Source organism: Caretta caretta, chromosome 9 (assembly GCF_965140235.1).
Source record: "Caretta caretta isolate rCarCar2 chromosome 9, rCarCar1.hap1, whole genome shotgun sequence".
NCBI lineage: Eukaryota > Metazoa > Chordata > Testudines > Cheloniidae > Caretta > Caretta caretta.
The window spans coordinates 85,700,612-85,718,679 of NC_134214.1; the positions used below are offsets into that span (position 1 = coordinate 85,700,612).

The 18,068-nt window shown below is 40.8% G+C and overlaps 1 protein-coding gene across 7 annotated transcripts in view; it reads right to left on the minus strand.

Moving 5' to 3' along the window:
* VSIG1 (V-set and immunoglobulin domain containing 1) overlaps positions 1-18,068 on the minus strand; it is a 36,437-nt gene that overhangs the window by 16,207 nt on the left and 2,162 nt on the right. For 3 of the 7 annotated variants that reach the window (XM_075132509.1, XM_075132511.1, XM_075132513.1), the window contains exons 2-3: positions 15,178-15,338; positions 7,164-7,271 (exon numbers count right to left, since the gene is read on the minus strand). In XM_075132509.1, coding sequence (XP_074988610.1) covers positions 7,164-7,271; positions 15,178-15,338 — 269 coding nt within the window. Of the gene's footprint in view, positions 1-7,163; positions 7,272-9,535; positions 9,678-14,011; positions 14,084-15,177; positions 15,339-18,068 lie in introns of those variants that run through there. The other 4 variants (XM_075132514.1, XM_048865507.2, XM_075132515.1 and 1 more) reach the window with 3 other exon arrangements.

The window sequence follows — 18,068 nt, forward strand, 5'->3', positions numbered from 1 at the left end:
TATCGCATGGACAAACTGAAGGAGCAAGATATCCAGAAAAACATGGTCTTTGGTGAACAGTGTAAACAAGCAGAATACGCAAAGCAAAACAAGAGAACAAAGCAAGATATATGAGTTGAAGATATCAGTGTGAAAGACAAGTGTGGGAAAATAAGCAAAGAATAATGAATGGAAAGAATATTTTGAAGAGCTGTTCAATTTGCAGAACACAGTAGATGAAAAGGTCCTGGAAAAGCTCTCCATTACAAATGAGGGAGAGCAGATGTTGGAATTCTTAGAAGTAAAGATCTCAATAGGAAATCTGAAAAAGAAAAAGGTGCCAGAAAGTGATGACATAACTGCTGGAGGCAGGTGAGGGACACATGATAAAGGTGATGTACAAGCTATTCAACAAGATTTACAAACAAGAGCAAGTGCTGAGAGAATGGGGGAAAGCTATAACAGTACCAACCTATTAAGAAGGAGATCAGAATGAGTGCAAGAACTACAGAGAAATCGATGTATTGAGAGTGCTGAGAAAAGCATTGCAGAGGAGACTAGAGAGATAGGTGGAAGTGACGATTGCAGAGGGAGAGACCAGATTAGACTAGGATGAAGTACGATAGATCAGCTATTTGTGATAAGACAGATATTGGAGAAGTGCACAGAACACAACCAAACCTGCTACAACACCTTTATCGACTTCAAACAGGCTTTTGGTAGCATTTGGTAGAAAGGGTTATGATATGTTTTGAGAGTGTATGGCATCCCTGGGAAACTGATCAAGCTGATAGAAACATATACAGCAAGTCGATAAGTGCAGTGGGAGTAGACAAGAAGCCATTGCTAGTGCGAGTCTGTCTAACCAGACTGGGAGATTTGCCTTCAGCTGCAGTGTAGACATTAGACCTTAAGGGTCCTGCTTTCCTCTAAGAATCTGTGCTTTCCTACTTCTGCTAATGTTGATTCATATTTTACCACAATTAAGAATGTTTTACTGATGTTTAGAGGTAGACCTGCGTTGCAGAGTTAGGATCTGAATCCGGATCCTAATGCCCCCAAAGTTCAGATGTTTGGATAAAGTGGTTTAGTACAGGCCTATCTCTAGTATCAATGGGCCAACCTCATTTAAACTGGTGTACATTAATAACAGCAAATGTGTCACTCTAGACTTACCCCAATGTAACTGAGAACAGAATTTTGCCCAGTACTGTTTACTTTGAGAAGCTGTAGTTACAAAAACAATAGTATGGGACATCATTCTCCTCTCACACTAATGTTACTCTATTGATTTTAATGGAGTTACTAGGATTTACAGCTCCATTAAGTCAATTGCATCAGTGTCTGTGAGATGAAAGTGAGAAACATTGGGCCTAATCCACACTCACACTATTTTTACACCACTTCACTGGAATTACTCCTGATTTACACCAGCATAAGTGGAGCAGCAGACTCATTATGTTCAGTCAAAGTGCTTGAGTACCAAAAAAGACTAAATTCTGCTTTCAATTGACCTCAGAGCTACTTAGCATTTGTATCCGTGTAAATGATGTCAGAAGTTGCCACACAGAATGCCAGATCACTATAAGTTACTCTTCTCCTTTCTGTGCCCTCATTGTCACATCTTCCTCAGGAATAAGTCTTGAGTAACATGACCATGAATTTCACACACAGTTAATTCTCTGCAGTAAACATTAAAAATTGCTGCATGTGGCTGTGGTTTCAACAATGAAACTCCATTTGAAGTCAGTTGGGGTTGTGTGGCTAAGCCCCATATGATGTTCTGAAAAGCTAATCTGTCGTGTTCCATCTTTGTAGCTAAATGCATACAGAGAAAATATTTTATGTATGCAGAAAAATCGGGGACAGGTGTCAACAGAGCCAAGAATATTTACTTTTTTTTTTTTTTTTTTTTTTTTTTTTTTACAGATTCAGTTTTCTTATAGTAAAACAAATGCAACTGTAGATCCTAAGGAAATGCACTCAGTTTCACTGCAGTTTCTCCCAGTCTCTCAGCAACTGTGTCATTTGTTTATCACTCTGAGGAAAGGTGATGAATACTGAAAAGACTAAGTAATGTGATTAATTAGAAACGATATTTTATTCCAGAGGTATGAGTGGATTTTGTACACAGGAAACTTCATTTAAAGTGTAATTAATTTTAATTCAGTTAATAAGCTGTAACTTAATTGCTGATTTTAAACAAGTTCATTCAAAATAAGTACTTTATATTTTGTTTTAAAATGTTGTTTTTTAATGCTGTCCTTCCAGAGTTTTCATCTCTGCCCTACAAGGAGTCAAAATGTGAATGTTTACAAAACTTAATTTCACACTGTACATCAGAGCCTATCTAACCTTTGGTCTGGCACTGCTACCCTTTTAAATAGTGCGTGAGACCCATTTTGATGGTAAGTCTCTAATATGGCAAAGTTACCTGAAAGTAGAGCTGGTCCCCTTTTTTTTTTTGCCTGTGAAATTTTTTGACACACACAAACAATTTTTTGTTCTTTGTCAACATTTTTGTACAAAATTTGTCAGGGTTTTGTTGAAAAACTACAAACGAGAAAACTGGGGAAAAAACAAAAACCCCTTTCAGTTTTCAGCAACTGAAAGTCAAAACAGCTGGTTGGGGGAAAATGTTTTGGTTTTACTGCAACTTTTCATCTGTTCCAGCCAATATTTTTTCCAGTTTCCGCTCAGACTAGTGTTTTCAATGGTAAACCATCCCAAAATTTCCTTGAAAATTGACATTTCCCTGCAGACATTACCATTTTGATGAAAACGGCATTTTTCATTAAAAAAAACCCACAACATTTTGTATGTAAAATGTTGACCACCTCCACCCGAAAGTTTCAATCTTCTGTAATACCTTTAGTGGGCTAAATGTAATGCTCAGTTACACTGATGTGAATCTGGAGCAACCTCATTGAGGCTACTATTGCAAACTGAAAGCCGAATTTGCTCCAATGGGCTAGAATCTGCTTTGTATACGCCAGGTCTCAGGAATCTCCTGGGTGTAAGGAGGGTCCTTTGGCAGTGTAGAACTGATGCATTGACTCTATGCTGCTCTCCCTACAGCCTGTGGAATAGAGGCTGTACTGTGGAAAGAAAAGGACCACAGTTTGCTGCCTGCTGTCTATGTTTGCAACAGCATAATGGCCGTAGGGGGTTGTTGCAAGACAGCACAATTTACAGCAGCCAAGGGGCCAAATCCAGAAATTGGGAAGCACAAAAGTGACACAGAGAATCTGGCCCTATGTTTGCATCTTGCCAAACTTCATTTTGGAGAGTATCAAAAAGGAAAAGTGGCCAGGCCCAGGGGAAGGTGGACCTTTTGCCTTAAGAGATAGTGGTTCTTACAAGAGCATCTTTGGCCTGCCACAAAACACACAATAAGATTTATATTCCTATTAACTAAATCAATCAAAGCTACTACTTGTTCTAAATATATTTGTAAGAGTCTTGAGATAGATAAGAAAAAATAATGGCTTTTCAAAGAACTAAATCCAACTATATGATCAGGATGGAGTCTTCATAAAATTTCACCCTTCACATAATAATCTCATGTACACATAATGCAGACCCAAAGCGCCTGATTCAGATTTCATTTACCCTTGTGTTAATCAGGAACAACTGCAATGAAGGTGATGGAGTGACACCAGTGTAAAATCACTGTGAGAATCAGGCAGTGTGTGTGGGAAGGGGGGACAAAACATTATGCACGTTCTCTCCACTAAAAAAATATGGAATAGTTTGCTAGGGTGGCTGCAGGAGCACATGAAGCTCCCAGAGAAACAAAATGAAAGAACAAAACAGGCACATCAGTAACCTGCTGCATTTTTGTGGTGCATTTGCCCTGGGCCACAAAATGGCCAAAGGCCATTTTGCCCTGTTTTGGCAGGAAGTAGGAGCACTGTCTCCTTGTCCATCACGTCAGCTGCCACATAACAAACCTGGGATCACATTCCACTGATAAACCAGAAGGAGGTGTTCAAGAAAGCATGAATCTGGGGCCTTCCGTCTCTCTGATAGTCTTGGCCAATCAGATGAGTTGGAGTCCAAAGGTCCTTCCTGAAGCTGGCTGTTCCACATGGTGGTGCAATAGGTGCCTACAAGCTGGGCACCAACTTTTCCTGCATCATCTTGGTTTTAATTACTTTCATAAAAAGGAGAAAAAGAAAACATGCTTAGTGCAGCCAGAGGAGACCACTGTGCATGCCCCATACCATGCTCCAGCGGAACATTGGTCAGGTCTGATGAGCTGAATATGTGGGCGTTGGTAAAATGGCTTCTCTGTCAGTGAAACATTCATAACACACTGTGTTTGTGCTGCCTCTCAGTGGAGGCTGGTTTGCTGATATGAGTGTCAGGAAGAAATGAACCCTTTCCACTTTTCACATGAACAGATGCTTGTGGTGACTCATTTGTGAATCGACAAACTGACATATTTGTCACTCCTAGACGTATTTGTCATCTGTCCATTCCTGCATACATTGCTTCTGCCAAACAGCCCTGGTTCTAGGAAAGCATCTGCCCAGCTGTAGAAGGGACTTCATTATCTAGCTCTCCAAACTCCACTCCACACAACTGAAGTCAACATTTTCCCTTCCCTGCTGACCAAAGTCAGTGGAGCTGGTGGAACTGAGAGAACTATTTACACTGGTGAAACTGAGAGAAGAATTTAGTGTTGTATGTTTTCAAGGCTGTTGTAGCAATTCATCCTTGTGATTTTGCATGTGATTTGGGCTGCAAACAGGGGTTAAAATAAGGGAGAGCATGGGGAAGCTCAACTCCTCCCTCTTCTCCCTCACACTGGCTTGAGGGAGCCAGTCATCTCTCTCATATACTGGCTTTCCCTCCTCCATGGCTCGTGAGATGAGGACTCATCTGAATTGGGGGCAACAGGCAAACCTGATGCCTGTGCGGGGATTTGCTGGGGCTCCCTGCCTACTAGCAGAAGAAGCAGCAGCAGCCGATGGTGGAGAATGAGGAATCTCAGCTCTGAGTCCTCTATCCATCTCTTCCCTCTCACAAGTGTATCTGACCCCTGCTGAGTTCCTGTCCCCTTCAGCAGAGAAGAGACTTTCCTCCATCAGCTTCCTCTCCCTTCAAATGTAAGTAGTTGCATCAGGTACTTCATTGTTTTCAGGGGAGGAACCCCATGGCTTCCTAGGAGTCTACATTGCAGCATTTATTCAAAGGGGCCTGAGGATGGCATGTGCCCTACACTGTCTCACCCCTGGCTCGTCCAATATTCTGTTTTGCTCCCTATGGACTTGTTTGGGGACACGGATACTTTTCTTCTCTTGTCCCACTCTCTTCCTCTTGCTTCACCCAGTTCCCGCGAGATAATGCCATTCTACAGCACTACCTGTGATGACAACCACCAAAACTGGGGCACTCCCCTTATTATTTCAATCTATGTTATTATAATCAAAGGGCTGCAGACTTCCAGGACTGAGTACTCAGAAGATCCAGCCACACTGCACTGTTTCATCACTTTCTGATTAGCATTTTCTCTAATTACTTTGCTAGATTCTTTTCCACACCAGAAATAAAGGCAGAGAAGAACCCATATCAACCTCTTTATCATTCTGACACCATTGCATCACTCCAGGGTCTGAGTCTAAACAGAACTTAAAAAACAGCGAAGAAAAAAATGTATTCAGCAATTATTCCCTTTAAATATCTTACGCACTAGTTAAAGAACAAATGCCGTAGACCTTAACTACTAATCAGAGACCAAGACCCAGATTCTCAATTCAGCTATATAGGGTTAAATCCACACTAACTCCCTTGATTTCACTAGAGTCCCTTTGACTTCAGCAGAGTTACTCTGGATTTATATCACATGCCTGAGATCAAAATCTGGCCCCAAATGCCTTTGGCAACTTGAGCTTCCTTTCCACACATTTTTTGGTTACACTGTGATCTGCCAGAGAATGATAGGACTCTGATACATCGATTCTGAGATTTTTTGTGCAGGTTAATTAAAAAAATTAATGATGACTGCAGGCCTCTTGTCTCTGCTGCATGTTGTGAGAATTGGTGTGGGGAGGCATCTTAGGAAACTTATAAAGTACAGCAAGGAGACAGGGGAGGGCTGAAATCTTTGGAAATTAGCGATGTAAATCAAAGCAGCCCTTGGCCAGCTTTCAGTGATGCAGGAAGGGCTTGAAGATCAGGTCACTTCTCACCCTCACTGTGTCATACGGCACGTACCTGTGGCTGAAATGTTCTTGAGTAATGCACCAAGCACAAATAGGCTTCTCTTCCACCTTGGCTATGCAGGACTCTAAAAAGTAGTATTAAGCTTCAATATACAGTGGGCTATTTCCTGCTCAGTTTGGAAGAAAAATCCCATTGAAGTCAAATGGTGTTCTGGAGGTGTGTGGATGGGAGGTAGAACAACGGATAGCTACTGTGGCTACTTTGGAGGAAACCAATTCTGCATCCACATTTGAGTTCCTCTATATCCCTCCTGCCAGGGGAGAATGCACCCTGCTTTATGGTGGATGTTCTGAACTCCATTGGCATGGGACAACAGCCTGTGTCTATTACTGCACTCCCACAAATGGTGCTCTATTCTGAGTGTAAGCAGGAGGGAGCAGAAATGAGTTCTTGCCCCCATGTAAAGCCCTTGTACCAAGAGTATCTGGTAGCCGCAGCTCTTCAGGGTTCCGAAGAACAGATTGTACTGAAAAAGTTAGACCATCAGTTCCCCATCCAATTCTTGTGCGTTTGCCATTGATGAAGCTTGCCTCTCTTTAGCACAATGATGTGGAAAGCACGCAACACAACTTACAACTTGCACTGTTATCTCATCAGAAGGTGCACCCTCGATTCCTGTGAGGGAAATCTGAATTCAAACCTCACTTGCTCAGACACAGTGCGGAGGCTGATGGTGTACACTCGTTGGACAGAATACCATGCAGCTGAGGCCCTAGTTGAGCCACACAGAAGAGCTGTGGGAAAAACAAAAGCTACAGCCAAATAACGTTGATGTTCTGGCTGTGAAAAGTGCAATAAAAATCAGGGCAAAAACAAAAGTCAAAATAGGGCATTTATTTTATTTCACCTCAGTTCTTGTATTGGCATTAGGATTTCAATATAGAACAATGTTTCTATGGCTCCAACCTGGTAAGAAAAATGAAACTATGTAATTTTTAAAGATTTTTACTTACCTGGTGTTTCCAGCTACATCTCCCCCGTGCATCTGTCACATACACCGTCTTTTGACAATGATTGACTGACTTTTCATCCATATTCTGAATTTTGCGGCATAGGGAATGCTGTATTTGAGTAGAAACGTGCTGATCTAAGAGTTTAATGTGACTTTGAATGTTCACACAAAAGCACAGAACATGAGAACACCCTCTCTATACAACTGCTCTGAATAAGTCAGTGAAGTTAGCAAAGTTATAAAGTTATAAAGGGGTCGTTCAGCAGCATTTGTAGGCAGACTCTTGTTTCACAATACGTCTTAAACCTTGAGCTGTAGAGTGAGGGTGCATTATTGTGATATTACTGAGTTATGTCTAAAATTACACAAACCAAGTGCATAATGTAATTGTTTGCTCTAAACACAGCAGATAAGGCCTGATCTCTTTCTGATTCCTTTCTCTCTAGACTCTCGGTACTTTTGCTTTTTTCCAAGACCATGGTTCACTTTCCTTGTTGTTTTACGGGCCAGATTCTGATCTTCGTCCCCCCAGTGTCAATCAGAGGTAACTCCACTGGCTTGGATGAAATTGGTTATGGTGGTGTCAATATAGAATAATTCCATTGCCAGCAGTGGCATTATCCCAGAATGACACTGTTGCAACTCAGATCCCAATCCGACCCTATCCCTCATAATTAGAAACTGTTTTGTTTCCACTTTGCAGAGAACAGTCCAGTGGTGCCAACTCAGTGACCTAAGTCCTATGTACATGACAACAAAATCTGCATTTGATAAATCCAATTTTAAAATCAGGCTTGGCCCGAGAGAAGTTTTCTTATAATATGGAGAGGGCCTAATTAGTAAGCTGCCTACAGAGCTATGCAAGAGACATTGGTCTGATTTCCTGGTGGTTGTGTCTCATTCCCTGAACTGGAACTGACCGTAATGTGGAGGCAGCATTATTAGCCCCTCAGGGAGTGTTTCTTATAACTCAGCAAAGAGCCCACCAGGCTGCAAACAGGCTATACAATGAGTGCTGTCAGTCTCCATCTGTTGGAGACTGATGATGGGGTCTTGGGAGGACGAGATATGGCCACCCCTGCTACCACTCTGGGGTCGGGGGAAGGATATTCTTGCTCTCAGTGGTTTGTGTGAAGCCTTTAGAGAAGTCAGAGCCTAGTCCAGTGCCCTGAACCAAAATCTCCCCTCCCCAACTATTGCACAGTAGGTTGTGCACCAATTAGTTGTCTCCTTTGCCCCCAGAGTGGCTCTGTTTTAGCGGTGGTGTTTGTTCATAGTAGGGATGCAGGAAGCATTTTGTTATCTTTCAGGATGAAAGCTGATACAGAAAATAAATGTAAAATATTCTTAATTTCACCTATTATTAAAATTCTTTCCCTTCTGGTCCTTTAGCCCTGACTTTACAAAGACAGTGATGTCACCACTTGCAAATAGTCAAGCTTAATTTTGTAAAAAATGAAAACTCTGCCACTAAATATAGTATAACATGCAATGTAATGGCAAGTGTCAAATTCATTTCCATCACTCTCCTAATATTTTAACTTAAACTTGCTATCAACAACTGTATTGTACTGGTTACAGCACACAATCTCTTTTGCAATTCCACCTTTCACATATTTAATCTGGTTTGGGGGCATTACTGTAGACTTTAAGAATAGGTCCATATAGACTTTGGAGTCAAGAGATGTCAAGGTTCCTCCCCCACTCTGAACTCTAGGGTACAGATGTGGGGACCTGCATGAAAAAACCCCCTAAGCTTATCTTTACCAGCTTAGGTCAAAACTTCCCCAAGGTACAAAATATTACACCCGTTATCCTTGGAATGGCCGCTACCACCACCAAACTAATACTGGTTACTGGGGAAGAGCTGTTTGGACGCGTCTTTCCCCCCAAAATACTTCCCCAAAACCTTGCATCCCACTTCCTGGACAAGGTTTGGTAAAAAGCCTCACCAATTTGCCTAGGTGACTACAGACCCAGACCCTTGGATCTTAAGAACAATGAACAAGCCTCCCAACACTTGCACCCCCCCTTTCCTGGGAAATGTTGGATAAAAAGCCTCACCAATTTGCATAGGTGACCACAGACCCAAACCCTTGGATCTGAGAACAATGAAAAAGCATTCAGTTTTTACAAGAAGACTTTTAATAAAAAAATAGAAGTAAATAGAAATAAAGAAATCCCCCCTGTAAAATCAGGATGGTAGATATCTTACAGGGTAATTAGATTCAAAAACATAGAGAACCCCTCTAGGCAAAACCTTAAGTTACAAAAAAAGTACACAGACAAAAATAGTTATTCTATTCAGCACAATGCTTTTCTCAGCCATTTAAAGGAATCATAATCTAACACATACCTAGCTAGATTACTTACTAAAAGTTCTAAGACTCCATTCCTGTTCTGTCTCTGGCAAGAGCAGCACACAGACAGACCCAGACCCTTTGTCCCTCTCCCTCCTCCCAGCTTTTGAAAGTATCTTGTCTCCTCATTGGTCATTTTGGTCAGGTGCCAGCGAGGTTACCTTTAGCTTCTTAACCCTTTACAGGTGAGAGGAGCTTTCCCCTGGCCAGGAGGGATTTCAAAGGGGTTTACCCTTCCCTTTATATTTATGACAAGAGATTTCAGCCCTGATCCTGCAATTGGCTTCATGTGGCAGAATCCAGTCTGCCTGTGTAGAGCCAATTACAGCGTCCAGACATTGGGTTCCCCTCCTCTAAACATTATGCAAACGCTTAATGTTGAAGTCAATGAGGCTACACACAGGGTTTGTAAAGTTAAACATGTGTGTAAGTCTTTGCAGGATTGGGGCTCTGGTTTGCACACCTGCTGTGTTACTGACAAGATGTGTGACTTGGGGTCAGTCAGTTAACTACTCTAGCCCAGATCCTGAAAGGTATTTAGGTACCTAACTCCCATTCCCTCCCCTGGAAACCACTATCAAAGTGCAGAATATTGTCATTGCGCAGCCATGGTGATCGGGGAAAACAGGTAAAGAATCATTGATATCACACTGTTAATTTGATATTTACAATGTTTGGTTGAAATAGGGCGAACCTATCACATTTATATTATCAGAACAAAAACCAACATCTCATTTCTATTCATGCATATTGCACTCAATGGTGTAACACACTACATAAGAGATAAGAAACTTCTTAGGATAAGAACAGGGTGAGGCTTTATATTTTGCAGTGGCCTACTTAGCAAAGGAGAACCAGATTCACACTTTATATAGCTGCTTTTGCTATGAAATACTCATTGCTAACACCTGTTATTCCACAGCTTGCTGCACCCCTACTCATAGCATTGTCTGTGTGCAGCCTGCTTGTGGTATTTCATCTTCTCCTGTTTAACTGCCTTTGCTTTTAACTCTCTAGCACCTGTGGCCAGCATTGCATATGGCTGGCGATGCAGAACAGGATATGAAAACACCAGAACAAATAGCAAAAGAAGCCTTGCAACTGCACAATGGGAGCTAAAAGATCATTCTGAATATACTCTGTGAAACAGCAGCACTATGTACCCCGATGCCAGGTATAATGGCTATATAGCCTTACAAGACTTACACCTTAAATTAACATTGGCAGCACTCCTGATCCTACTCTTACTGATTTCATTAGGAGTAGTGTCAGACCCAGCCTTACAGTTTAAAAAGTTACCATGATGTTCTACAGTAAAGCCCTAAACACTCCAATATCCTTGTAGCTGTAGTATTTGGACCATTGCTGTAAAATACTGTGACTTTTCTAAAATGAGAGCAGCTATGGCTCATTGCTGTATCATGTTAGGCCTTTAAGACAAGGCAACCCTAAATGATCCCTTATGTACTTGAAACATTGATCTTGTTTAATGACACAAATTTGCCTTCATTAATCCTGAAGTTCCATAGAATTTGCTTTATTACTCAGTGCTACTGTGGAAACAATGGGCCAGCTGTAAATCAGCATTGTTCCATTGAAATCAACAGAATTATGTTGATTTACACCTGGTGAGGATAATTTCTCTGCATATGTTATATATTTCAGGCAAAAGGTGCTTATACTTACTCATACAAGTAGACCTGCCACATGAGTAAGTGGAGTTGTATTTGGTCCCCTTACTATATCTAACATTTGCTAACACATCAGAGATAGTTAAAATTACAACTGTATGGGGAAAGGTAAATATTTCCTACAGATGCTTTTGAAAAAAGCAGGGGGGGGAATTTTTGCAAAAATGTTCTGGCTTTTTTAAAATATGAAAACGGGCGGGGGGAATCCAGGCTATGTGTTGTGTTTGTTGGTTAGTTTTTGTTGGGTATTGCAAAATGATAAACTTTGAATGAAAAATTTTTCCACAAAAATTTTCATTCGGGGGACAAAAGGCCATTTTAAATGCAAAAAAAAAAAATTTTTGAGGGGAAATTTTTTTTACTTAAAATCTGACAAAATTGGTCAATTTTTGATTGTTATAATGCATAGCACAAGCTACAATACTGGTATATTTAATGTACTCTTGTATTGTACCATTCTACTGTATGTATGTTATGGTAACTTTTGCCAATTGGTTAATCTAGACAAAAGAGAGTGTCACAGATATAGTTTAGCACTATAGAATTTTGAACATAAGCTAAATTACCCAAATTGTCCCACTTAGCCTGTGCCATTTATATATGCTGGTTATAAACCCTGCAAACACATACCTGACACATCACTGCAATGGATTCATTTTCTAATGGTAACAGATGATGAGGATAAAAATATGTGAACATTTAATTTAAGATACATGCACAGTTCAGGAAAGATTGAAAAACCAACTGCATCTTAAAATGTGTAGTGTAAAGAGTTTATTTAAAAGGATATATATGCCAAATAGTTCTGTGAAAATCCACTGGCTTTAGTCAGGGTCCTTTCTTCCTTCCCCTATTACTTGCATTTGCATGATGAATTTTATATTATATTTGTTTAAAACTGTAAGGTATTACAGCGCTATTGTGAGGGGCCCCAGCGAAATAATCCAAGGTTAAACAAACAGTTAAAAGCATTTAAGAAAAAGAGTAAGATCCCAATCCTACATTAATGGCACATACACATGCTTTTCTTTAAGCACATGAGTAGGATCACTGAAGTCAGTGGCAGTCTGCATGTGTTTGCAGGATTGTGCCTAGTGCCCTAATTGGACTACCATGGAAGCACAAGGATGTTTTGCCTCTAAATTCTGGCCTTTCTAGATTCCACTCTATGTAACAAAACTGCACGTCCTCCATTACAAATATGGGGGGGGAGGTTGGTATGACATGAAAATGAATTTACTATGTATTTGGTTTCTTATAGGAGGAAAGTCAGATGCAATTTTCCTCACTCGTGTTTCATGCAGCCCTCCTGGTGGGCACAAAGCTTCCATGGGAATGCCAAGTGTGTAAGAGCAGATGAAGCCTGAAGGGGGCTTGATCTTTGTGGTTCCTTGGGCATTTAGGATCTTAGTCACTTTGTTGTTGTTGTCAGCTCAGAACATTCACAACATCTTATGATTAGAAACCTCAGGTGCTGTTTTCTCCCCACCAGTTCCATTCTACACATGGTTCCAAATGCCTGAATCCCTTGAAAGGTTCTGATCAGCCCTAAGCCCAAAGCTGTTACTTAGAATTTCAATTGATTCATTTTTCTTAGTTTCAACCAGAAAACATATTTTATTTGTTGGTTTTGTGCATTAATAATTTAATGGAACTAAAATACAGATTGTGGTTTCTAAGCAAATCTAAAAGGATGTTTTTGAATTCTACTAGAGTGCTGTGCTTGCTGTCTGAATGTGAGACTAACATTTTAATAGAATACACTGGACTATTACAGTACAATATTACACAGGGCTGCAATGCACACACCTTGCGTTTGCAAATGGAGCATGATCCTACAACCATTACAGGAGCAACCTTTATTCATGCAAATAGTCTTAATGAGGACAAGATTACTGGTATGAGCAATGTTTACTCACACAATTAGTCACTCTTAGAGTTCATATAGTCTGGTAATGTACTGTATACACATCTTGATAGAGTAAGGAATGCAGGGTTGGGCCATAATTTATATTTCTCACTGATATATTTGCTATCAAATTATTATTAACTGCTATAGTATGGCAGATAGCAGTTTAATATAAAAATAAGAGAACTATTTCTTTCAAGCCTATATATTCTTCTTCTTCTTTAATGCCAGTGATGTGCTAGATTCTGTACAATCCACAAAATACAGACCGTTCCTGCCTCAGAGAGTTTATGATCCAAGTACTATTTGTGGATCTACCAGTGCTGGTGTACCTCCTGCATATCACTTAAAGTATACAACAGTTAAACTGATCAACAACAACAATATTACTGGTCTGTATTAAATCAGTCAATCTGTTTAAATCAACTCTCAGTTATAACACCCAAGCAAGAACTCTGAATTTCTGGAACGAAACTGTTAGTGAAATTGTGCAAGACAAAGGGACTAGGTATCTAGTGGCCATGACAAGGCACCAGAGCTGGGTATTTCATGGGCACAGAAAGAATGAATTGACACATTTAGTCACCATTTCTTTGTATAGAGAAAAGGCTGCTGCAGATTGGTTCAGTCCTGCAAGGTGCTGAGCACAGGGAATTCTCCCTGAAGTTAGAGGGAACTGAGGGCACTCAGGAACACAGAGGACCAGGCCTGCACGTAACCATGAAGCAGGAAACACTGATCTAAGAGTTACTGTGACATATGCAGATTACGTTCAGAAGTCTCATGATGGCCACAAAACACCTGCTACCACAGCCTTGTATTTTACAGTTGGGGGAAGGGAGGTGTAGAATGGATTAGGTTTTACTACAAAGAAGATGGAGTAACTGACCTCTTGAGAAGGCCAGGGAAGCAGTAGAAGCATGGATAGAAAGTTGTCCGGACCCATCATTAGCCACTCAAACAATCTGCAAGGTCATCTGCTAGAGCCGCAGAGGAGAGCAACTGGGCATGGTCCAGGGTGTCATCTGTTTGTTCAAGTGTGTGTGTGTGCCTTGACCTGAGAATGGTCTCTGTGCTGCTACCAAAGGCTGCTGTGCACCCTTTCCCCAGCTGCACCATGATTGTGGCTGGATCTGTGCCCTCACCACAAAACATTTCATGCTAAGATGCAGGGAGCCCCATGGCACTCAGAGATTGGAGAACCAATGCACTGGCTCCCCACATCCTGTTCCCCCTCCACCTCATTGGTTCCACTGCCTGTCAGGTTTCATGTGCCTACCGACAAGGGGTAGGTGTAATTTGCTTCTAACCCTGGTAGGTATGATGTTTAGATGATCTGGTGATCCCTGCATATTGCTGCTATGCAATATGAGACTATGTCTCTGCATATTGCTGCTCTTCTGATGCCTTTGTGCTGCTGGGAGGTACTTAACAGGGCTTTCATGCCAATGAAATTTTACTTAGGGGCTGATAAGATGTTTTCTGTCTTTTTGAAGGGAACAAACCTCTATTAGTATTCTCCCACTCTGTGCTGAAGTTAGCATATGCTGCCTTCTGGGTTACACTGAATAATATTATGAGGAAACTTTATAGTGACCTGGAGATACAAGTGCTGGGGGAAAGAGCTTTCATTATACCCTTAAAATGGGGAACACAGATGCATCCTATTACATGACCCACTAGTTCTTTTCAATGTCTAGATCCTACCAATATCTTAAGAAAGCAGAATAACAACCTATGGCATTGAAAGCAACATCAGCCAGACAGAGAAGGAAGGATAGCCCAAGGGTTAGGATGTTAGCCTGAGACTCGGGAGACCTGGGTTGTTTCCTGCTCCACCGCAAATTTCCTGTGTGACCTTTGGCAAGTCAGTCTCTCTGTCCTCAGTTGCCATCTGTAAAATAGGGCTATTAGCACTTCCCTATTTCACAGGGGTGTTGAGTATAAACCATTAAAGATTCTCAGCTATTATGGCAATAGGGGCCATATAAGGACCTTAGAGAGACAATACGTACAGCTTCATATATAAATTTTAAAAAACAAATCTCTCCTTACTGTTTGAGGTTGTTTCGCTTTGGCACTGTAAAAACTCCACTGAATGAAAAGTGAATCCACAGACCCAGTTGTTGTATATGTGCAGAGAAGAGTGGCATTTCCACCAACACTGACGTTCACCATGCTCTGGGGAGCTGTCACAGTCACGCTGCTGATGTGGCCTGCAGGGAATAAGCATGGTGAAGGGAGATCAGTCAGGGGCTGCTGCACACTAAGAAACACTGCTTTGAGTTCTGTTGGACTGGTTCCCCCGCCCACCCCCTGCTCTGCAGGAGACATGTGATAGCCCTCTTCACTCTGTTCAATAACTTTTTCCCTGGTGATCAGATGAGTGTTCTAGATTTAGTAGCTGGGGAGGGATGAAGATGAAATAGGACCCAGATCCACTAAAATTCCATGCCCTCTTTTAAAAGAAAAATAAATCTAAGTTTCCCAGGCCTGGTCTACACTACACAGTTACATTCTTTCCCAGCTGAGTGCTCACTGCTGCCTGGAACGTGAACTCTTATTTCCCAGCCAGCTCATTCAATCAGAGGTGCTGGAACAATCTTGATAGTGGGGGTGCTGAGAGCCATTGAACTGTAAACACTGTATATAATAGAAACCTCCTCAAGCCAGAGGGTGCAGCAGCACCCCCTCCCCCAACCCCCGCACTGCTAGTTCCAGCACCTGTGCAATCTATGTTTTTCCAGCTCTCCCTTGCTTCCTTGCACTTCTTCCTCACAACCACCATCATAGCTCCTTGCTCTTCCTCACCCAAGTGGTACCACGCAGCACCGTCAACCCCAGACAATATGTATTTGTCCCCAAGGGTCAGATAGGCCAGTCCCAACTCTCACTGGCTGCTGCACCTGGTTCCTCTAAACTGTGGAGCCTAGATTCCTAGAATCCAAGCATCCTTTCTTGGTTCTTCTCCTCTAATAGCTTAGCTTCTTGATGTGCTTCTCAAGGCTCTGGTGCACATCTATGTATTTGCGCTGTTCCCAAATGGAAGCTGGGGGCAACGGTGGCAAGAGCTAATTAGGTGCTTTAAAAATGTAAAAAGCCCTAAGTATTATTTACCACTAGCAGGGGTCAGCAACCTTTCAGAAGTGGTGTGCTGAGTCTTCATTTATTCACTCTAACTTAAGGTTTCGCATGCCAGTAATACATTTTAACGTTTTTAGAAGGTCTCTTTCTATAAGTCTATAATATATAACTAAACTATCATTGTATGTAAAGTAAATAAGGCTTTTAAAATGTTTAAGAAACTTCATCTAAAATTAAATTAAAATGCAGAGCCCCCCGGACCGGTAGTCGGGCCCTGGGCAGTGAGAGTGCCGCTGAAAATCAGCTCATGTGCCGATTTTGGCACGCATGCCATAGGTTGCCTACCCCGTTCTAGAGCATAGGGTGAGCTGATATATTGTGTTATAGTGAGACTAGGATTTATTTTTATGGTCACGTTATCCTCTTTGGAATTGTTTTCCCCTTCTGGGGTAAAGGAAATTCTGTAAAACTGATCAACCTACATACCACATGAAACAGATGGAGTTGAGATCAAAAATAAATATTTAATATATAGTACACCATTAAAGGTGTCTATTGCAATTTAAAATAATAAGTGTCTGTTTGAACACAATTCTTTGCATACTTTCCTGTAATTCTGACAATAATTCTTGCCTGTATAATTTATACATTACTGGTGTGCAATAGGTATGATAAGCTTGGCAAAATTTGATTTTTTTAAAAAATAAGTATTATAATTAAACCAGATGTTTATTTAGAAGCATTATTTTCTATTTTTATCAATTCCACGGTTGTGGGGAAATTATAGGGAGGTCAGACAATAATTATGTAATGCCAGTAGATGTTGAGATTCAAAATAAGTTCTCAAGCAGCACTTTCTTTACCTCTCTGTAAATTTCAATTAGTATAGAGGGAAATATTTTTTTCATTGGTTTGTGCATGTACGGGTGAAATTGACATTTACCAACATTTACAAATAAAAATCTAATCCTTCAAACCTTAAGTAGGATCATATATTTCTTATGCACCTATTTATCACACTGAAGTTAATCAGAGTTGGAAAGGAATGTGGAATTGGTCCCTAAAGGTTAGACAAGGCAACAAGCTAATGTGAATTTCATCTGTCAATCAAAAAGAAATCATTAAAGTAAAGCAGTCTGGACTTCAGCAGAATGGGGTTTTTGTTATACTGTTGAATCCAATTTTCAAACTACAGCTTTAGGATTCTGATGGTGCATCTGTCCATTCTTAAAATGTTACACATTGAAGAAAAATGTAAGGTTCCTGTACTTTCCTATGTGAGAATTAGGTGTGAAAACTGCATTGAGAAAATAATGCTCCCGATGGGCTTGTTCCACTTGCAATTGATCGAGATACCAGGTACAAAATATTCTTATTTTGAAGGAATATTTGTGCATGTTTTCTTAGGGGGCTGTTACCAATTTTTAAACAGAACTCCATCCTCGCTAACATCAATAGGGTATTCTGCTCAAATAATCCATAGTATGATACGATCTATAGTGTGAAAAGAAATACCATAGATTCTGATATATTTTAATTATTAAATATTCTTTATCAGCCACTGCAATGAGTGAAAATATTTTATAAATGGATTCTAAGCTCTTCAAGGCAGGGACCTTCCTGTCTTCCTATGTGTTTTTACAGCACTGTTCTCACTGAGAGAACAGCACTGTTCTCACCCAGTCACAATCCTGACTGGGGCCTCTCTATGAGCATAAAATAAATATTAAATAATACTACCACTCTGGGTTTTTGTGTTAAGCTATCCTCTTTGGTATTAACCCTTAGAGCTGGCTGGAGGAGGACAACTTTCAATGTTTTAAAATTGGTTTTCGTTTTACATGAGAACAAAACCAAAATCT